Source organism: Natrix helvetica (genome assembly GCF_964273705.1).
Source record: "Natrix helvetica genome assembly, chromosome: 4".
In the NCBI taxonomy this organism is placed as follows: Eukaryota; Metazoa; Chordata; class Lepidosauria; order Squamata; family Natricidae; genus Natrix; species Natrix helvetica.
The window spans coordinates 15011176-15034814 of record NC_138550.1 but is presented as its reverse complement, the minus strand read 5'-3'; the positions used below and the strand labels follow the sequence as shown (position 1 = coordinate 15034814).

General features: G+C 41.7%; 1 protein-coding gene across 2 annotated transcripts in view; it reads right to left on the bottom strand.

Moving 5' to 3' along the window:
• Nucleotides 1-2326: 2326 nt before the first annotated feature.
• The window catches only part of ARHGAP42 (Rho GTPase activating protein 42), a 177918-nt gene continuing 156605 nt past the window's right edge, over nucleotides 2327-23639 (bottom strand). Inside the window, exons 17-24 of one of the 2 annotated variants that reach the window (XM_081951231.1) lie at nucleotides 22594-22699; nucleotides 19097-19256; nucleotides 17445-17589; nucleotides 13451-13834; nucleotides 10798-10954; nucleotides 10651-10704; nucleotides 4159-4238; nucleotides 2327-3066 (exon numbers count right to left, since the gene is read on the bottom strand). In XM_081951231.1, coding sequence (XP_081807357.1) covers nucleotides 2978-3066; nucleotides 4159-4238; nucleotides 10651-10704; nucleotides 10798-10954; nucleotides 13451-13834; nucleotides 17445-17589; nucleotides 19097-19256; nucleotides 22594-22699 — 1175 coding nt within the window. In that variant the 3' untranslated portion in view covers nucleotides 2327-2977. The remainder of the gene's footprint in view (nucleotides 3067-4158; nucleotides 4239-10650; nucleotides 10705-10797; nucleotides 10955-13450; nucleotides 13835-17444; nucleotides 17590-19096; nucleotides 19257-22593; nucleotides 22700-23639) is intronic. The other variant, XM_081951232.1, reaches the window with a different exon arrangement.

Below are 23639 nucleotides of genomic sequence, written 5' to 3'. Positions count from 1 at the left end.
TAAGGAGTTCGGTGCTCGGCATCTCCAACCGCCTCCGTCACCGCTGCCTCCATGCCGTCGCCTTAGGGCCGCTCGGGTTATCAGGGTCGTCCCAACGCTGTTATTCCCCCGCCATTCCTCCATTTCGCGCCATCCTCCGTCCCCCACCACCTCACGCGAAGCCGTTCAAAAGCGCTCCAAACTCTCCAACCGCCAAACGCCAGCTCCAGCCGGCCATTCTCCTACTCCCGTCCGGCTATCCGACCCCCCCGATGCGCCAACCTGGATCCAGGACGACGCCATGGGTGGTCGCCAACAAACTCCCCCGACCCTCGAGATGAAAACAGGGCTGGCAGCATCCCTACTCCTCAAAAAGCCCCCGCGGTCCTGCGGAGCTTAGAGGCAAGCCACCATTCCCTCCCGGAAGCTCCTCCTCCTTTCAACCCAAGTAAGTAATGTATATAAATGACAGCCTGGCATCTTCTAAAAGGAGCACAAGCTCAGTTTTACTGCCTGTAAACTATTTCAGTAACAACATACTATAATCAGAGAAGCTTAACTTTAGTCTCGTATCACAAGTAATGAATTGTCACTACTGCTGATTCAAGATTATATATATATATATATATATATATATATATATATATATATATATATGTGTGTGTGTGTGTGTGTGTGTGTGTGTGTGTGTGTGTGTGTGTGTTTGTTTGTGTTACAACCCCTGGTATGCCCAAATATGGGAGGGAGATCACTCCTCCCTCTTTCTGTTCTTCGGCTCATCACAGAAAACCATGCAGGCAGAAACCCATATTTTTATTTTTAATGTTGCCTTTTTATATTTGTGTTGTATTTGTGCTGATAAATAAATAAAGGGAGGCTAGTATGGATCCTTTTCAAGCTGTTTAGCTCTCATCAGCTAGCCATACCCTTACTGGCATTTTTTTAACACATCCCAGGTTCAAATCCCAGTAAGGGTATGGCTAGCTGATGAGAGCTTAATAGCTTGAAATGGATCCATACTAGCCTCCCTTTATTTATTTATCAGCACAAATACAACACAAATATAAAAAGGCAACATTAAAAATAAAAATATGGGTTTCTGCCTGCATGGTTTTCTGTGATGAGCCGAAGGACAGAAAGAGGGAGGAGTGATCTCCCTCCCATATTTGGGCATACCAGGGGTTGTAACACAAACACATACTTATTTCCCTGGCTTAGCTGATAAAGGAGGAGAACCGGTGGAGTAGTGGCTAGCAAGTCTGGCTAGTATATAACACATCCCAGGTTCAAATCCCAGTAAGGGTATGGCTAGCTGATGAGAGCTAAATAGCTTGAAATGGATCCATACTAGCCTCCCTTTATTTATTTATCAGCACAAATACAACATATATATATATATATTTGTGTTATATTTGTACTGATAAATAAATAAAGGGAGACTAGTATAGATCTATTTTGAGCTAATTAGCTCTCATCAGCTAGCCATACCCTTACTGGGATTTGTAACACAAATACATACACACACACACACACACACACACACACACACAAATATATGGGCCGCTGCCCAACTCAGCTCCACCGCGCATGTGTGCACCTCCCGCATATGTACATGTGATCCCTGAGCGAGCATGCCCTCCACCCCCCCATACATGCACATGCGTCTCCCGCATGCGGCCCACCCCCCAGCAGCAAGTCAAAAAACAGCTGGCCAGAGGAAGGCGCATGCGCGATGGAGTTGAGCTGGGGAGACGGCTCACCTGCCCCTAGAGACAGCTCTGCATGCCACCCATGGCACATGTGCCATAGGTTCACCATCACGTCTATAGGTAGACAAAAATGCCAAACCCAGTCTGAACATCTGGCTGACTGTGCAATGGTTAATAATAATAATAATAATAATAGAAAAGAAAAAAGTATGGTTCATTGACATTGCAATACCTGGTGACGCACGAGTTGAAGATAAATAGCAAGAAAAAATCACAAAATACGGGGAGTTGCAAATTGAGGTTGAGAGACTGTGTGAAAAGAAATCATGTGTTGTCCCAATTGTAATTGGAGCCCTTGGAGCAATACCTAAAGGACTACCTCGCTATTTGGAAATTTTAAATTTATCAGATTTGAACATTCTGATTCTACAAAAAACCGCCCTACTTGGAACAGCTTATATCCTTCGACGTAACCTTAACAGTTCCTAGGTCCTTGGTTAGGACTCGAGTTGTTAGGCTACCAACCAGCCCCAAAAGCTGTGAATCTCTCCAAAGATTAACCACATAATAATAATAATAATAATAGCAGCAGCAGCTTATTTATGTAGTTGGCATTCCAATGTATTTTAGAACAGCAGTGAGATTTTATAAATATAATTTATTAATAATTATAGGATAAAACATAGAAGTGAAGGAAGAGAAACCAAAAACGCACATATACCGCTTTAAAATGCCGTTTGAAACAAAAAATATCACTTTGATGAAGTGTTGCTCCAAGGAACGCATTTGTGTATCCCTATCAAACATCCATATTGCTTTTACAAACAGTGAAATCTATGAATATTTATTAACAATTTAAATACAAGCTTTTCTTGAAATGATAGGGACCAACTGAGAATCAGTCGCTCAGATTATTATTATTATAATTTTTTAAAAAAAAACATATTCATTTTCAGGTGATTTGATTTTGTGCATAAAGGAAAAAAAATAAAGTGATTTCTCTCGTTACCAACAGTGGAAGACAGAGAAAGTACCATGTTCAGTTTTAAAAACACAGACTGAAACAAAACAACAAAACAAAACAAACTCCATCCTCTCGACTGTTTTCGTTAAATTCTGTTCTACATAAGCTACACAATCTGCAGTTGCAGAAACAGAAGGGAGTCAACCATAAATGGGGATAGCTGGGAGACCCTCCATATCTGTGTCAGATTAAAAAAAAAAATCACAGTGCTTATTGCTTGTTACCATGGATACCATGAAGAAACTGCTGTCCATTATTACTATCACTAGAGAAAGACAATGTAGTTTTCTGGAACAAGTCCTGTTTTGTCTTCATATGTCGCTGTTAGCCACCCGGGTTCCACAGATGGATATACTGTTAAGAAAAAAGGAAAATGTATGACTTATATTGATTACGGTCTTCTCTCATAGACACATGTTTAACATAAATAATAATAATATTTGCATGTCTCCACACACATGCAGCCACGCGGGTTATCATGGGGGTACCTAGGTGCTCCCATGTTACACCCCTTTTAGGCGGCCTGCACTGGTTGCCGATTGTTTTCCGGGTGTGATTCAAGGTATTAATTATGACCTTTAAAGCACTCCATGGCTTAGGCCCAGGGTACCTGCGAGACCACCTACTGCCGCCAGTAGCCTCCCACCGTCCAGTACGATCCCACAGAGTTGGTCTCCTCAGGGTGCCGTCGGCCAGACAGTGTCAGCTGGTGACCCCCAGGGGGAGAGCCTTCTCTGTGGGAGCGCCTTCCCTCTGGAATGAGCTGCCCCCGGAGCTCCGCATAATCCCCGACCTCCGGTCCTTCCGACGCGCCCTAAAAAGTTGGCTTTTCCAGCAAGCCGGCCTGGCCTGTTAATTTTAACTCATTTTTAAATGTATTGTCTTTTAAATTCGGTTTGTTTTTTTGGATATGGATTTAATTTTTTTTTTTTAACTTTTGGGATGTGTGTTTTTTAATGTTGTACGCCGCCCTGAGTCCTTTTGGAGAAGGGCGGCATATAAATCCAAACAAACAAACAAACAAACAAACATGCTTGTGGTGCAGTGGCCTAGAAGTGGAGCTATTGCCTGACAATCAGGGGGCTGTGAGTTTGATCCGAGGTAGAGGCAGATATTTCTCTCTCCGGGCACACTGAGAATTTTTCTGCTAAAAAAAACTCCGCATTGGTGCCATGAAGGGCATCCGGCCAGTAAACACTCCGCTCCACTCAGTTACCCAGACTCCATCCCACAAGGGATTATCGGGTCGTTAAAAGGGAAGGATGATACACGCACACGTTCATATTCCCATTATCAGTCACCCTTGAAAAAGTAAATATGATGAAGAATAATTGTGTTGCAATAATGAACATACAAGCAACCTCACAGCTCTTTAAAGCTGAACGGAGGTGCTAGAGTTAGTAATGTTATTGCTACGAGGACAATAGCAGCTAATTTGCATCTTACCATTGGAAAATACTGCCCCCTGCGGGAAGCTCAGTTCATGACTGTGTTCAGCCTTACAGGAATACATGGCCTTGGCTTGCCTTGAAAACAGTAACAACAAACAAACATTGTAGACTAGAAAAGAAAAAGATCTATGAATGGAAGAGCACTCCAGTAGAACAAAATTGCAATATGGGAAATACATCCGTTAATGAAGTGTTTCAAACCAATAGGCCCTTTTGCAGTTAACTAAAGTAAGGCACTCTCTAAAATGTGGTGGGACTGACCTACCAAATGTTTTGGCAAAATTATTGGCAGGATCCAGCCGCCCAGAGTTGCCCCTGAGGTAAGATGGGCGGTCAATCTCTTTTATGAATAAATAAATCCAGTTACAAGTGGTCCTTGACTTACGAGCCTGCCCGTTATGGTCCTACATTGTGACAGTGGTAAAAAGGGTTACTTATGTGATCAACGTAATTTTGAGACCTTTTTTGTGGTGGCCATGGACATTAAGTGAATGTCAACGGTTGTTAAGCAAACCCATTGCTTAACATGCCTCACTATGATATGTTTTTGCACCAAATCAGTAGTAAATGCTGGTTAAGCAAAAATGTCATTCAACTTAGTCACATCACCCTGCAAACAGGGGTAAATGTGAGCTAGTTGCTGAACACCCAACTGTGATTGTGTGACCATGGGGGGCAGCAAATGGAACTTTAGAACCAGGTCATAAGTATCTTTTTGGTAGATCCATCGTAGCTTTGAACGGTCACTAAGTGACTGGTTGTAAGTCAAATACTACCTGTATGTAGTTATTTTGTTTAAAAACATTCTGTTGGATCCTAGTCTGCTTCAATGTATAAAGTATACCATTGTTATAATCAAGTAACATTTGAGGAAACTCCAGGCCTCAGAGTTTTGATTGCCTTGGGTCTGTTACTTGGAAGCTTTACTTGAGGTGGGAATAAACTCCTCCAAATACTACATTCTTTTTCATAAATAGATCCTGTGTTTTAATAATTCTGAAGAAACCCTTGTTTTATTCCCAATGCTACCCAAAAATATTTGTTGGGGATTGCGTCTTACAATACAATACAATAGTAGAGTTGGAAGGGACCTTGGAGGTCTTCTAGTCCAACCCCCTGCCTAGGCAGGAAACCCTATACCGTTCCAGACAAATGGTTATCCAACATCTTCTTAAAGACTTCCAGTGTTGGGGCATTCACAACTTCTGGAGGCAAGCTGTTCCACTGATTAATTGTTCTAACTGTCAGAAAATTTCTCCTTAGTTCTAAGTTGCTTCTCTTCTTGACCAGTTTCCACCCATTGCTTCTTGTCCTGCCTTCAGGTGCTTTGGAGAATAGCTTGACTCCCTCTTTTTTGTGGCAGCCCCTGAGATATTGGAAGACTGCTATCATGTCTCCCCTAGACTTTCTTTTCATTAAACTAGACATATCCAGTTGCTGCAACTGTTCTTCATAGGAACTAGAACATAGAAGACTTCATAGTCTTCTTGGTTACTTCTCTGACACTCAGTGATGGCGAACCTTTTTTGGCTCGCATGCTATAAGGGGGTGGAGCACAGGGGGGATTGTGCGCGGGCCTGCTGCACTCATAATGCAATGTGCGATCCCCCACAGTCCCTTTTTTGCATGCTTTTTTTCACCCTCCCCAGGCTCCAGAGGCTTTATAGGAGCCTGGGGAGGGTGAAAACAGCCTCACTCGCCCCTCCGGAGGCCCTCCGGAAGCTTCAGCGACCTTCAGGAGACTCCGAAAGCTCCTGAAGCCTCTGGAGGGCCTCCGGGGAAGGGGGGAGGGGGAGGCTCTTTTTGCCCTCCCCAGGCTCCTATAAAGCCTCTGGAGCCTTGGGAGGGCGAAAAATGGCTTTAAAAAAGGCTGAACTCAGCTGGCCAGCACGCGCATGCGCGCTGGCCAGCTGAGAGGGCAATGCCTTGCGTGGCGTGACAAATGGCTCTGCATGCCACCTGTGGCACGCATGCCATAGGTTCGCCATCCCGGCTCTAGATCCATGACAGTGAACCTATGGCATAGGTGGCACGCAGAGCCCTCTCGCCGGGCATGTGAGCTGTCACTCCAGCTCAGCTCTATTGCGCATGCACGCCTACCACTGGCCAGCTGATTTCCGGGTCTCTGCCATGCATGCACGGGGGAGGGGCACATGCAGGAGATGGGTGTGCATTCATGGGTGACAAACACACATGGGATGGGGGGAGAATGGGGGTGCGGCATTCCTCCCACGGCCCGCTTTGGTCCCAGGAGGCTGCAGGGAGGCATACATGCATGCGGGGTGGTGGTGTCACAAGGGGGCGCACATGCATGCACAGGGGGCCTGGGGCATGTCATACACACACTGCATTATGGGTACGGGCATGCATGTATGCTGTCACATGCACACGCTTTTGGCACGCAATGACAAAAAGGTTAGCTCCAGATCTGTAAAGATTAGGCTTTCTTTCTTTTTTATAACCTTCCCACTAACATGAAAAAACATTTTATTTAGTTAAGCCTTTGTTATTTACTGAGGGCAACATACTTTGCTGGAAATGTGCTATACATTTTCTAATAAATAAACCTCCTGTTAAATATGGATAACACTAAATACAGGCCTGATTTTATTTTATATATAAAATATATATTTTATATATAAAATAAAATATTATATATATATATATATATATATATTTGTGTTGTATTTGTGCTGATAAATAAATAAAGGGAGACTAGTATAGATCTATTTCAAGCTATTTGAAATATATATTTGGGCATACCAGGGGTTGTAACACACATACATACATACATACATACATACATACATACATACATACATACATATATATAAAATAAAATCAGGCCTATCTATAGATAAATTAAATATATATAATCAGTTCAACACCTACCACTCTAATTTTTACAACTTTCCCAAATTTCTAAATTTGGTTTATGTAGTGAAAGTCCGTTTTACAGTCAGATTCCTCTTTTATACATGTTTTAGGGGAACCATTCCTCCCCTAATTTCTTAGGTAATTACCCAAAAGTGGAAGAGGGACGGGATATCCTTCGCTGATAATGGCTCCAAAACTCTGCCTTTTTCTCCGCTGCTTTTCTGGTTACAAGAAGGAGTTTGGCTCATACAGCCACACTCTGTCAGCAATTTAGCAAAACTGAACCATTTGGGGTAGCATGTACAGAATATCACATAAATTACAATTCACCTGGACATCTGGAATATACACTATGGTTCGGAGTGTTATATTTTGCTAGAGCAATCAATGTGTCCCATATCCAATACAGGTAGTCCTCAACTTACAACCAGTGGTGAAGTTCATTTTTTTTTACTACCGGTTCTGTGGGTGTGGCTTGGTGGGCGTGGCAGGGGAAGGATACTGCAAAATCTCCATTTCCTCCCACTCCCGGGGGAAGGATATTGCACAATCCTCATTCCCTCCCCATCAGCTGCAACTCGGGAGGCAGAGAATAGATGAGGGCGGGGCCAGCCAGAGGTGGGATTTGCCAGTTTTACTCACTACTCAAAATTTCTGCTACTGGTTCTCCAGAACCTGTCAGAACCTCCTGGATTTCAGCCCTGCTTACAACCATTTGTTTAGGGGCAGCTCAAAGTTAAAACTACACTGAAAAATATGCAAGAAGTACCTACATAGACGTAGTCTTGACTTACAATTGGTTCTTGCACATATGACGGTTGCAACACACGATCCAAATTTGGGCCCTTGGCAATTGGCATGTATTTATGATGGTTGCAATGTCATGTCATCATCATTGGTGACCTTCTCAGATGGTTTCCGACAAGCAAAGTCAATGGGGGAAGTTGGATTTGCTTAATGATTGCTAAGATTCACTTAACTGCAGTGATTTGCTTAACAAAATGGATCGTAAAATCAGGCTCATCGAACAACCACTTTGCTTAGCAATGGAAATTCTGGTCCCATTTGTGGTCATAGGTTGAGGACTAGCTGCCACTCTGACCTGGTGCCCCTTAATATATATTGCAACTGGAGCTCCTAGTTTTTCAAGTCAGAATGGCCAAAGATGTCATCTGAGGATTCTGGGAATTGCACTTCTGGAGATTCCCAATCCAGGCATGCTGACAAATGATACTTCCATTTTTCCAGATAAATATTTCTCAAGGTTTTTTCTTACCTACTGGCAGAGTTCCAAGTGATGCACCCATAGAAAACGAAACTCCGAGGCAGGCGAGTTCCTCGAAGAACAGTTTATTGGATATATATCATATTGGCACAACTGGTGAAAGCCGACTTTGAAATTTCCTGCGGCTTTCACTTGATTAAAAGTAAAACTTTCCCCTTTCCCCCCCCAAGTCACTGGTCATGTTTTCCAATCAAATGCTGGCTGGTTACTTGGTTACTTGCTCCTCCTCTGGCCAGCAATCTGTGAGAATGTCCTTGGTTCCCACTTTATTGTTTTGTCTACAGAACCCCATCTAACTATTTGCCCCCTCCCATCATTGTGTGGAAACCTGAAGCCTCGAAGATGGCTTCAGCCAGGTTCACTTCAGGGTTGACACCTACCATGGAGGCTGGTCAAGATGCTCTTCACTCTCATTGCTAATCATCGCTCCTCACTATTCACACCTTAAAGGCCCTTATGTTCCATGCAAAGAACTCTTTGTATGCCTCTCTGAAGATGGGTTGCTTTCTTTCTTTCTTTCTTTTTGCTACAAAGCTGCCAGTGAAAGAGAGTGTGAAAATAACATTGCCAACTGCTGCATGTTCCTGAAGAAGAATCTCACTTCTTTTGTGCAAGAGCTCAAACTCTCTAGGACACACAAAGGCATTTGCATTTCTATGAAGTTAATGATTTACTTTGAACCTGGACGACAAACCTTTTTGTTGTCAGGCCTGGAAGCCATCTTTTGCATTCGGCCTTCAGGCCTGCCACATTTAATGCTGTGGGAAACTGGGAGGGGGGAATTATATGGAGTGGGATAAATTTAGTCCAAAGAACATTCCTTTCTCAGAGAGTCAAGGATGTCTTGCCCTGAACCTGGAGGGGTGTGACTGGGAGGCATCTCCAGTTGGGATGGTGCCTGATTGGACCAGGTGATGGACATGAAGGTGCTGGGCAGGGACGTGGACTTTCGTTTGGGTGGGGAAAACCTGGAAACTTTCAGATTTGGGTTTTCCCAGATGTGCCAATATAACATCTCTAATAAAATGGAACTTTGAGGAGCCTCAACCCTCGGATTCTTCTTTCGTTGGGGGTGTTTCTTGGAACCCTGACAACTGTCTGCCTCCATAACCCTCTGTTGGAAGGACTGGACTGGAATTTAGTTCTCCACATTCCAAGGTTTAGTGACTGCTGTCTAAGCAACAGATATATTGATGTTCTGCCGGCAACTGTGGTTGGCATCTTCAGAGGCAAGTCTGTTACACAGACCACGGGCAACAAAGTACAGGCAGTCCTCAACTTACAACCGTTCACTTAGCAACTGTTTGGAACGACAACTGCCTCAGAAAGGGCAATTTATGGCCTATAAAGCACTTCTGGCCATCGTAAAATGCCAAATTGCCTTTGATGGGGCCCCATAACCATATTTTGGATGTTTGGCAATCAGATCATATTCATGGTTGTAGCATCCTGAAGGTAATGTGGCTGTGGTTTGTGATATTTTTTTGGTCAGTTTTCTGAAAAAGATGCCCATTTGGCAGAATGGATTCAGAGTTGTGACTCAGGGTGTGATTCGCTTAACGACCACTTAAAAATGGCAACAAAACCAGATTAGGTCAGAGGAGTGCTTTGATTTATGACTGTCACAAAACCAATACTGATCCTAATTGAGATTATAAATTGAGGACTACTCTGTACATTTCTAAGACTGGATCTCAGTCAGTTCCTGTCCAGTTGCTGTGAATTCCTAGGTAGGTTTCCTTGATGGATTATTACACTTCCAAGCAACTGTGCTGTATTTTAAGTCTGTAGGTTCATTATTCTATGGCATGGATGCAATGGAATCTCTGTATCCCATATTTTCTGGAAGGCTCAGAAGCATCAATTCTAATAAGAGTTACTTCTAAATCTCTAGCAATTCCAGCTCCACTGCATGATTTCTCCACATTTCTTTCACAAGAAGGCGAGGAAATTCTGGGGAAACACCTAAAATTCGGTCCCAAAGATGCTTTTTTGTTGTTTGAGATGAGAAACGAAACGTCTTTAAAAAAATCCAGAAAGTCCAGTTGTCTCTTGAAGAGAGAGAGACAGAGAGAAAGAGAGACAGAGACAGAGAGAGAGACAGACAGACAGACACAGCATCTTTGGGACAGCCATGACCTGGATGACTGAGAATCTCCATAGATTTTTTTCAACTCTTAATATTCTGTTACTGCTAGCTAATAACGTAAGGACTGATTTTCTTCCAGCATTATATAGTATCTGCATTTCAAAAGAAGCTGTAACTTAGAAGTAAAATATGACTTAATATTCAAAGGGACAGCTATTATTATAGTTAAGACCTACCTAGCCTGCTTCGCTGAGCAACCACTTTCAAACAGCTGGGCTCTTGCTGCTACCCTGAAATATAGGAAATAATTCCATGATTACCAATAGTTTCCAATTTCTTTCCAATGTAAGAACTTTAAGCAGTCAAAATGTGGACAAACTTACACAGACCCTGGTCTCTGGTAGCCATTACTCGATGCTGCATCCAATTGTAATCTTCTGCACATTTTTGGAGGCAGATCTGGATTTTCTAGCATCTTTGGTACTTCCTTGGTGTCCAAGGAAGCTAAACTTTGCAAGGAGCTTCTGCAGCTTTTGTTACCTAAATAACAAAGTATTACATGATATTAACTTGACCGTCTCCTAGTTTGGTGTTCAATGCAGGTAATCCTTGGCTTGTGATCCCAATTGAGCCCAAAGTTTCTGTTGCTAAGTAAGGCAGTTGTTAAATGCATTTTACCCCATTTTACGATCTTTCTTGCCACAGTTGTTAAGTGAATCACTGCAATTGTTAAGCTAGTAACACAGTTGTTAAGTGATTCCAGCTTCTCCATTGACTTTGCTTAGCCAAAGATGCAAAAGGGGATAACATGACCTTTGGACACTGCAACAGTCATAAATACATGCCAGTTGCCAAGCGTCCACATTTTGATCACGTGACAATGGGGAGGCTGCAATGGTTGTAAGTGTGAAAAACAATAATAAAATAATAAAGGTTGGATATAGATAGATGTTAGATAAATAAATAGGTAGGTCGATTGATAGATAGATAGGTAGATAGATTGATAGGTAAATAGGGAGATAGTTTGATAGATAGGTAGATAGGTAGGTAGGTAGGTAGGTAGGTAGGTAGGTAGGTAGATAGATAGATAGATAGATAGATAGATAGATAGATAGATAGATAGATAGATAGATAGATAGATAGATACATACCATGGATAGATAGATAGATAAATGATAGATAGATAGATAGATAGATAGATAGATAGATAGATAAATAGAGAGATAGATAGATAGGTAGATAGATAGATAGATAACCATAGATAGATAGATATAAAGAGATAGATAGATAGATGATAGATATAGATAGATATAGATATAGATAGATAGATAGATAGATAGATAGATAGATAGATAGATAGATAGATAGATAACCATAGATAGATAGATAGATAGATAGATAGATAGATGATAGATAGATGATAGATAGATAGATAGATAGATAGATAGATAGATAGATAGATAGATAGATAGATAGATAGATGATAGATAGATAAACTAGTTGAGTCTTTGGATGTAATATTTTCATTATTTTCTGAAAGACCATGATGTGTGAATAATAACTGATTTAATGTGAAGGTAAAGCTATAGCGGTGTGTTAAATGCTTCTCTAGCCTATTATTCAGTTCCAAGTATTTGCTTGGTTATATCCTATTATATAGATTTATGGCTTTCCACAATCCTTATTGTGAATGCAAAATAGGCCTGTCAGCAATTTTTTCTCCTAGTCATATATTTGAAATTAGCAATAGGAGCACATTTATTGTAAACATGGTAAAACAACCAACTTTATTGGAGTTCACTATCCTTAAACTGTTGTGTAACAATTAAACAAATTGATATTTGTCAATGAAGGGGAGAGATTTAGTATTGTAGTAAAAAGAATGAGATAAAAATATTTGCACAAGACAAAGGGAACATCAGTATTTCTGAAGTCTGTTCCTTTAAAATTGGAAGGGACTCATAATTTGAAAAGGAATTAAAAGGACTCTAGGTGTGGACTTCCCATTTTCTCTTATTTAATTAAAACATTCCTTTATTATCTCATCTATTTTCTCTCTAAAAATGTATAGAAATTGCAGTATTTTTAGATCATTGGCACAATAATCCCGTCATTTTAACATCATCTCAGCGACAATATCTTGCGGATGCCTGCTTTGGGTTATTTAAGCTTTTATATGGCTTTATATTCATACCACGTAACTCTAGGGGTGGGGGTGGGGGTATGCAAAAATAAATGAAAGAAAAATTACAACCACTACTATGAAACAACATTAAAACTTAATAAAATAAAACAGCAATCAGAATTGAAATCTTACATACCTTGTAATTAAGTTGTATAATGGTTTTTGAAATACCTCCCAAATATTAAATTTGCAAGCACTGCGTTGTTTTAGCACTTAATTAAAAACTCTTTCATATAAGATTTGTCATCCCAGGTAGTAAAAACTCAATATTACGTGTCTGATTGCCTTTAAGCATAGCCAGCAAATATTCCCAATTTTATGCTCGCTCGTTCATTCATTCATTCATTCAATATGCCTTTCAGCTTGCTGACCAAGGTAAGGTAAAAGGTAAAGGTTCCCCTTGTGCTAGTCGTTCCCGACTCTAGGGGGGGCGTGCTCATCTCCGTTTCAAAGCCAAAGGGTCGTGCTGTCCAAAGACGTCTCCGTGGTCATGTGGCCGGCATGACTAAACGCCGTGGAATACTGTTGCCTTGTTCGGGTTGCCAGAAGCTGGGACAAGTAACGGGAGCTCACTCCGTTATGCGGCACTAGGGATTTGAACCGCCGACCTTTCTGATCGACAAGCTGAGCGTCTTAGCCACCGCGTCCCTTTTGCCTCCAAGCACAGCCAGCAACTATTCCCAATTTTATGCTCATTGATTGATTGATTGATTCAATTTATATGCCATCTGTCTTGCTAACCAAGGTACCGATATTATGTAATTGCAATGTTGAAATATACATGAAAATAGATATGTTCAAACTATTAATTAACTTATTGACAGTAAAGCAATGGATAATTCAAAGATTACCTTCCGCAGAAGGGATAGACCTTAAAGACAAAGCTGATGACCTCTTCATTCCGGAGAGAATGTACAACCCCCTTTTGGTTGGGTCTCCTGGTGAAGTCACATTGTCTGGTCCAGTAACAGAGGTGACACTTTGACAGTCAGATTCCACATCTGTTTTTGCTGCATCCTCCTTTGAGGAGGATTCAGGACTGGTGGTCCAAAGCCCTGGATTTTTAGGTCCATTGGAAGATGGGGACGATGATGCAATCCACGGAACCACCCCAGTTTTTTCCCTGGACTGAGAAGACGCAGGTTTCGTAGTGCTGTTCTGTTCTGAAGAGTGAGAGGACAGGGATTCTATGCTGCCCATAGGAGTGCTGTCTGGGCTGCTACTGTATGAATCACCTGGAAGGTAGAAAAGTTGAGAGAAAGGGATGAAAACAATAAATGGCACTTCTCAAATTTAGCCAGCACTGATGATGTTACTTGGGTTAGTAATGAAATGTCAGCTCAGAGAGCATCAAGGTGTTCTGACCTAGGCTTCCCAAGAGCATGCAGCAAACTCCTTGTCCCGACAAAAACCCCTTTTATTAATTGACTGTGAATTCTGCTCATTCACATCCTGCAAAGTCTTTCAAGGGAGGATTTATAGTCACAGACCTTATCTGGCTTGGAGAGCTGCCAGGACGATATCTGCAAAACCTGGCAAGGAGTCCCAGAGAGTAACAAGTCAATTAAGCGAATTAATTGTCTCCTGCAAACTCCACTCCCCTTTCACTCCTCTTTTATTTCCTCTGGGAGAGGCCATTCATCATCCACCTATGGCTTTACTCCCAAGTCGACCCCTGTTCTTTAGCTGTTCCCTTCGTCTGGCAACTCTGCTCATGCGCACACTGGGAACACGCTCCAGCTCTTCGTCTGCTTCACTGATGTCTAGCTTTGAAGGCAGCTGGTAACTGGCATATGGCTCTGGCCCCTTCTCTGCCTCTGACACAGAGCCCTCATCAGAGCCTTCCCCAGACTCCAGGACTGGCCCAGGTTCCACCCCAACTTCCTCACTGTCCGAATCTGGTGCCAGTTCCACCTGCAGGCTACAACACAAGGACCCCACATTTCTCAAATTTCTTTGTTTTCCGCTGGGAGGAAAACAGCACTAATTGTGATTAACTAATATACACAGAAATACAATATGATCTAAATTGACTTTAACCTTTACCAGAACCATATTTACTTCATGTTTCTGCACAAGGGTAGGAAAGCCCATACAGATTAATGATGGCCCAAGAATGCATTAATATGAACATCTTGAGTGTGACCATATAAGAAAATGGCTTATAGCTATACCAGGGGTGTCAAACTCAAGGCCCGGGGGCCGGATACGGCCCGCAGGGTGCTTACATCTAGCCCACAGGGCCGCCCTGGAAACAGTGAAGGACCGGCTGTGGTGCCTCTGCCAGTGAAAATGGGCTCCAGAGCTCCGTTTTTGGCTGCAAGGGCTTCTGCAACCCTCTGACAGCGAAAACAGAACTTGGGAGAACTATGTTTTTGCTGGCAGAGGGTTGCAGGAGGCCACCACAGCTAAAAACAGAGCTCAGAAGCCCGATTTCGCTGGTAGAGCGCTCGGGCCACCACAGGTGCCCCAGACACAAGTGACGTCAAGCTCACCATGCCCACCTCGTCCCCCCGAGGTCAAACACAACCCTGATGCAGCCCTCAATGAAATCAAGTTTGACACCCTTGGGCTATATGATCTGTGAGAGCTGTGGTGGTGCGGTGGTTAGAATGCAGTATTGTAGGTTAATTCACTGCTCATTCCAGAAATTCGACTCTGACCAGCTCAAGGTCGACTCAGCCTTCCATCCGTCCAAGGTCGGTAAAATGAGGAGCCAGATTGTTGGGGGCAATATGCTGGGTCTGTAAACTGCTTAGAGAGGGCTGTAAAGCACTGCGAAGTGATATATAAGTCTAAATACTAATGCCAGTACTAGTATTCTATGCCAGACGAAGGTCCCAAAGTCAAAAAATGTCTCCTTGGAGCTTTCAATAGTCAATTGAACAAATCTAGACAAGCATCAGAATATTTGAAATCCTATTTTTCAAGTCTTTTGTAAATCATACCACTGGAATTTGATGTTATAAATGGCTAAAAAAAACATTTGCCTTTCATATACCAGTGTAATTTAAATTGCTCTTGAGCACTCATGTTACATTTATATATACAGATAGTCTGCGACTTACGACCACAATGGAGCCCAAAAGTTCTGTTGCTAAGTGAGACGTTTGTTGAGCCATGCCCCATTTTATGACTTTTTGTCCCTCAGTTGTTAAGTGAACTACTGCAGTTGATGAGTGAGTAACCCAGTTGTTAAGTGAATCTGGCTTCCCCCTTTGACTTTGCTTGTCTAAAGGTGGCAAAAGGGGGTCACATGACCCCAGGACATTGCAACCGTCATAAATATGTGTCAGTTGCTAAGCGTCTGAATTTTGATCACGTGTCCAAGGGGATGCTGCAACGGTCGTAAGTGTGAAAAATGGTCATAAGTCACTTTCCTCAGTGCCATTGTAACTTCGAACAGTCACTAAACAAACTGTTGCAAGTCAAGGACTATCTGTATTGGGATTTTTCCATCATGAAGCGCAGAGCAATATAAATAAACTTCCAGGAAGTATTTTGGTCAGAAAATTATCAAACCCCAAAATTGCATCATGTGCCTTTGGACTATACCCTATGATCCCTTCTATATCTTTGGTTGAGTCGGAAAGATTCTGTTTGTGTACAATTAAGACAGCTAATTCTGCCTCAGCATATCTAGATTTTGTTGGGGAGGGAGGTTATAAAAAAAACAGTGAAACATTTTAGATGAAACAAAGGAACAAGAAATAAATAAAACTTCCAATGTAAATCTCTCTCTATAAAAACGTGGGTGTATGTGTGGTGGGATTCAGCCAGTTCGCACCTATTCTAGAGAACCGATTATTAACTTTCTAAGCAGTTGAGAGAACCGGTTGTTGGAAGAAATCTCCTTTTGTTTTTTTCCACTTTGCAGGGCTAATCCTGTAAGGAAAACAGGAAGGAAACATTCTGGTGTTGTTTCTAGCCTAATCTTTATTGCCCTGCTTACAGAAACTGCCTCTCCGGTTAACCCTTACTACATTGTAACAGCCAAGGCGAAGCACCCATCGACCTGAGTGATATTGAGTTGGCCGCACCCACCCAGTCACATGACCACAGAGCCACGCCTTCCCAACTGGCCATTAGGGCAGAGAACCAGTTGTTAAATTATTTGAATCCCACCATTGGTGTGTGTGTGTGTGTGTGTTTGTGTGTGTGTGTGCGCATGTTCCAGCATATCTCTGGAACGCCTTGAGCAATTTCAACCAAACTTTGGTACACAGGTGACTTACTCTCTGGAAACAAATACTGTGAGGGTAAGACACCCCTAACACCCCTGGGGGGGGTGTTCTGTTAAGATACAGCCTGTTGAGCCTTAACATGGCTTCTACTGTACTGTCCTAAAATGGATTCACAGTGGAGTTGCCATGGTAACGGCATCAGAGTACTCCACAAGGGGAATCCCTCTGGTAAGGGGGAAAATCCAACATTAGAAATTACGCTTCTGGGGGCACAGGGAAAATGTCTTTAACTAATTTAATTGTCGCCAAAATCAGGGCTCAGGGAGAGGTTGCTCTTGCCATCGCCTCTTCAGGAATTGCGGCAATGTTTATGGAAGGAGGGAGGACAGCCCATTGAGCACTTATGTTGCCACTTGATATCGCCACTCCTGTCTAATACAGGAATGTAATAAGTAAATATCCCATATCAGCTAGTGAGATATAAATATGTTAAATAAGAAAAGCCCCAAATGAAAAAGTGCAGATACCTGGGTACCATGTGAACGGCATAAAGTGCTTAGCTGAGAAGCAGCCCTCGTGCTCAGAGCAATACAATTATTACCACCCGTTTATAATCAACTGTGAGAAACCAGACAGTGCTAATAGAATCAAATGCACTTACTATCTGGATCTGCTAGACATGGAGTATATCGTCCTTTGGGCTTGCGAGTACCTGTGGAGAGACAGATTGCTCTTGTCCTTCTTGAGCTTGATCTGGATTGTGGCTGCCGAAGAGGAATATTGGGATCTGGGGCCGTGTGGAATATCTATCAATAAAAGCAAACATCGATATTGTTGAGAATCTTTGGCAATACTTGCATTTGCTCAGGCTAAGAGATCGTGAGCCATCTGCTTCCAGTAGAAGTTTTTCTGTACAATTTGAGTACCACGTTAAATTCTTCAATATAATCTAACAACTGCAGAATAATAGAATGACAGAGTTGGAAGGGACCTTGGAGGTCTTCTAAGTCCTATACCCGTGATGGCGAGCCTATGGCACATGTGCCAGAGGTGACACGCAGAGTCCTCTCTGTAGGCACGTGCACCATCGCCAGCTGTTGTTCTGGTTTCTAGCATGCCTGGCAGCTGGTCTTCACGGGTGCCGGAGTGCCTGAAAACGGCCCGAAAGACAGCCAAAAAAGGGGCACTTTTGGGGTAGTTTTCGGACCGTTTTTCTTTGCAGGCGCCAAAGTGGCCAGCTGGTCTTCATGGGTGCCAGAGGGCCAAAAAATGGCTGAAAACAGTCCCCAAAATGGCAGAAAACCAGCATGCACGCGCTGGCCAGCTGGTCTTTGGGTTTCTGGTGGTCCGATGTGTGCAAGCGTGCACATGCACACCCGTTCCAGTTTGGGCACTCAGTGCTGAAAAGGTTCACCATCAATTTCAAACAAATGTCCAATCTCTTTCTACAAGCCTCTGGTGTTAAAGCACCCACAACTTCTGGAGGCAAGCTGTTTCCACTGATTAACTGTTCTCACTGTCAGGAAATTTCTCCTTACTTCTAGTTTGCTTCTCTTCATTATTACTATATTTTTCTCAGTATAACAAGCACTTTTTTTCCCTCAAAAAAAGGGTGAAAATCTGGGTGCGTCTTATACACTGAATACAGCATTTTTGGCCTCCCGAAACCCCACTCCCTTTGCAAAAATGGCCATGCACAGCCTTTAGGAGGCTTCCAGAGTGCTCCTGGTGGCTGGGGAGGGCTAAAATGAGTGAAAAATGGGCCTTTTTTGCTAGTTTTTGCCCCCCCCACCAGCACTGTACAAGCCTGTTATGGCGACACAAAGCCCTCTGTCGGCACGCGTGCCATCACCAGCTGCTCCTCTGGGTTCCGGCACGCACTTACGTGCCGGCCAGCTGGTCCAGCGCACATGCACAATAGCCAGCTGCTCTCTTCCAGGTTCCGGCATGCACATACGTGCCGGTCAGCTGGTCTTCGTGCAAAGACCAGCTGGCCAGCGTGCATGCGGGCACCGGAACCTGGAAGAGAGCAGCTGGCCAGCACACGTGTGACAGAATCCGGAAGAGCAGCTGGATGCCAAGCGCATGCACACTGGCCAGCTGCTCTCTTCCGGGTTTCGGCTCTCCGGTGCACGCTCCAGTTTCGGCACACAGTGCCGAAAAGGTTAACCATCACTGGTTTATTCAGTCCGTTTATTCACTATTCATTAAAAAACCCAAGACATTTATATTCCGCGTTATTAAAGTAATATAATGAGTTGTATTTCATATTTCTTTTCACCGTAGATTTCAGTAAAAGTCACGACATTCTACCTTCTCATAATGCTCAATGAGAATCTCAACCACAATATTCTGAAACTTGATGTTCATCATAGCCGCCACTGTTTCCTCCTGTGCTCTCATCAGCGTGGGACCAAAAATGACTCCAAGATTGGAGACCGTCATGAGATTCTGCTGACTATGTAATGATACTCTGAAAACAAACATTTTTTTTTAAAAAAAGATAGACTTTAGGCATCATGTAATTAGCTTTGCATTTCCACTCAATATAACTGGACACTCCATTTATGTATATGTTAAGTAACATTTATAATTTGTTTTGATAACGTACGTTGGAAAGACAGGAACTATTTGCCCTTTGGTGAAGAATATATTCATGTAGAAATTTTGGAAACAGGCTTTCCTAGTTAATAATTCAAATATTTAAATGATTTAAACATCCTACATATTTTAAGCAGAGTTTCAAATATTTAACATATTTGGTTAATTGTCGTTTTCCTCCCGAGCTGTTTTGTTACGGAATTTCTACAGATTAACACAAATACCAAGCAATATGTATATTTTATGTAGACTGCCTCTAAAGAACAGGTTTCTTCCCAATAAATATAAATCCAATATAACACTTTCTTTTATGTGTGAAGTAGAAATTATTTTAACTCCCCCCCCCCCCCAGCAAGAAGAATCACAAACAAATGTAGCTGACAGGGCTTAACTGAAATCAGAATATATAAATATCATTTGTTCCAAAATGATAACGGACTTCTATTCAATGAATTGCCACCAATGGTTTAACTAATTCAAATCGATTCACACAATCCAGTTCCAAACACCAACACTTTGTAGCATGACATGAAAAGGCACACCAAGCAGAATTTGTCATTTTATACAATCCGTAAAAGGCCAGAAATTTATAAAAGTTTGTTTTAGACTATGGGTGGACCTTGACTTATGACTGATTGCTTATCAACTGTTTAAAGTTACGATGGATCCTGAAAAAGTTACTTATGAACTAGATTTGAAGTTCCAACATCTGGCTTCCTCTGGATGTAAGATAGCATTTTGGGTGCTGGACCATATTTATGGTCACTTGCAGTGTCCTGCAGTCACATGACTGGGATTTATGACGTTTTTGCTGGAAACCAGTACTTACAGGATCTTCAAGGCCGTTTGCTGTGAGAATAGAATGTTACCAGTTTGATACCTCAGAGTTTCTCAAAACATTTTACTAGCATCACATTGGCTGGTCGAGGGACTGGTCATGGGGAAAGGGAGTGGGAAATGAAAGAATAGTTTTGTATTTTAAGCGGGAACACCAGTTTCTTTCAGTAAAAGTTCCTTTGCTTCAGCTAAATACAGTCATGAGTCTTACTTTCCTGAGGGAATAGACTGGGGCAGTAACATTTGTCATATGGACTCATTGTGGAGTTCATATCTCAGAAGTTGTCCTACACATAACATTGGACACAATTGACACAGGGTGCTGTCCTTGGTGATTGTCTTCTTCATATTAAAGGGGTTCCAAATTTCATAACTAACCCTATTACATATTACTGAATACAATATTTAAAGTTGGAATATTTTATGGCTTCATATTGTCTAAAGCAGCCACATAACTATGTATGCAACTAGAATGCCCTATAAAGATTTTCAAATCTTTACTAATAAAAGAATATTGAGTAATTGAAGTTAAAACTGAGGTAATACTGAGGTCAGTTTCCATATTACTGTAATTTATTATCTTAACATGGAAAGCTTAGGTTACCTTAGTGACAAATTAAATCTTTTAGATAACAAAAGTGAGGCTGACAAGTAATAAATTGGACATAAATTTTTGAAATGGGAACCAAGGCTCAGTTTCTTGAAGAAATTTTAGAAAATAGCTTTTTCATAATACTAATGAGATAGAAACATTATTGTAATGGTTTTATTTTGGGACAATGAATATAAATAGGCCAAAATAATAAGAGAAGAAAATGTATGTTATTGCATTAAAGAAAATATCAATTTCCCGAAAGTCTACTTTTATTGTGCTATATATTTCCAGATAAAATTTTAAATATTAACAATCTTTAGTTTTTCATCATTATAAAGGTGGAATGGTCAAATTTTGAACAGATAAAATATTAGATCTGATTAGTAATCCTTTTATCAACAAATGACACCACAATTTTTAACTCTTATTTGTGGAATGCCAATCTAATATTTTATCAAAGTAACATATGACAAGAATTCATGAAAGCATATATTATATATAGCATTTCTTTAGATTATATTACAGTACACTAGAATCAGATGAAGACAAGATGATGGTGATTAATACTCTATCCATTATGCCAAAATCTAAAGGGATTTTTTTATAATCGTTTCTTCCCATTTCCCCCCCACAACAGTACGTGTGATGTAGAGTGAGAGCAACTGGCTTAAAATCACCCAGTGAGGTACTCTAACAATTTCAGTTGGGTCTTTTATTGTATTTGGCTGCCAAACAGACATAGTCATGGGAAGAGAAATGGAATGTGTGAATCCAATGACTGAATAACATTGCTTATGGCTGAACATTTCCAAGGAACACACATGTTAACCACACACGTATTTATATAGAGTTAAATGTAGGGACTGTAAATTGAAATCCATTTGAGAGTTAATTTAAGGCAGAACTGACTCCTTTATGTTCCATGATTTCATTCTACCAAGAAATGGTTACGAGCATCAACGGTAGATCTATAACAGATTTCCAGATGTTCTTTAAGTGACGCTCTTGAAAAATTAAAAAAATTAAAGAGTTTTTAAACACCAACACACACGCAAGACGTTTCAAACATACAGCAAGGTGACCACCTAAATAGCATCAGGAACAAGAGACATATCTGACATTTTAAGTTACTATTTTTTTCAGAAATATATGAAAAGGAAAATGGTCCAGTCAGCTTGGAACAACCTTCAACAGAATCTTTTGCCAGAAAAAAATTAGATGAAAAGATCATGGAATGAATTCAACATTGCACTGGGAACCTCCAGGGGGCGTTAGTTAATAAATACATTTCCAGTCGTGAGTACTTATAATTTCATACGGTTTAACCAGTGGCGGGATTCAAATAATTTAACAACCGGTTCTGTGCCCTAATGACCACCTTGGTAGGCATGGCTTGGTGGTCATGTGACCATGTCACTCAAGCCGATGGGCGCTTCACTTTAGCTGTTACAATGTAATAAGAATTAACCGGAGAGGCAGTTTCTGTAAGCAGGGAAATAAAGATTAGGCTAGAAACATCACCAGAATGTTTCCTTCCTGCCTTCCTTACAGGATTAGCCCTGTAAAGTGGAAAAAAACAAAAGGAGATTTCTTCCAACAACCATTTCTCCGAACAGCTTAGAAAGTTAACAACTGCTTCTCCCAAACAGGTGTGAACTGGCTGAATCCCACCACTGGGTTTAACTGTTGTTTTGGGATGTGATTGAAGGCAGCGGCACTAAAACTCCTTTTTTTCCTCCCATGATTATAAATAACCCCCATAAAAAGCAATTCTTACTTGACCAAATGCTTTATCAGGATGTCCAGCATCTCCCGGTTTTTCTCTGGCAATTTGTGGACAAGGGCATGGACTGCTTCCACTCTGTAATTCTGATCATCAGATTCTATTAACGAGATAGTAACAATAAAAATGACCCAATGAGTTCTCCTGTACTAAAGTGCTTTCAAACAGAAGCTGGGGGTCATCCTGGCTGAGATGTTCTAGCTCAGGGGTGTGAAACTTTCGGCCTGTGGGCCGGATGCGTCATAGGCTGGCCACGCCCACCCCCGGTTTAGCAAAGGGGGGGGGAAAAGTTGAGCTATGTCATGTGATGACAACGTGTCATCGCGAGTTTGACATCCCTGTTCTAACTAATGGATCATGCTGAGGAAGGCATTGATTAAGATGATCTTTAAGATTCCTTCCAATTTTAAGAATACTGTCAGCCCTCAGGCTGCCATCCAGGGGGACCCTGTCCATCACCATGCCCACCATGCAACGCTGCCACATTGATGTTGCCTCTCTGATGTCGATTGAGCCTGTAGCTGCATGTGGCTCTTCTACCCGGGTGCAACTGCCTACTCTGATGTAACTCTTCTACTCGGGTGCAACTGCCTCCTCTGATGTAACTCTTTGCTCGGATGCGGCTAACCAGGAAAGAGGCTAGGATGACACTGAGTGGGGGTGTGGCTGAAGGTGTGGGTCATGGTGATTGGTGATGGTGGGTGTCATCTGGGTGGAGTTGTGGGTGGAGCTGGGTGGGGTAATGGTATATATATATGGGTGATGTTGTTAACTTGGTTAGAACTGACTTGGATTTGATTACCTTTGTATCATTGTCATTTAGTGCTGGTTATCACCTAGTTTGTTAGATAGAGATAAAAGTTTTTCACCAAACAAACTGAATCTCTATATGCAACGTGAACGCCGGAACGTGACAAATACTATATAAATCTCTGCTATTTCAATCATCATCACTATATCACATGCTACTTATTGTCAGGAACAAAAATAGAATATATCTTTGAAGATTTCTTTAAACAAACAAAAACTGACAAAAGTAT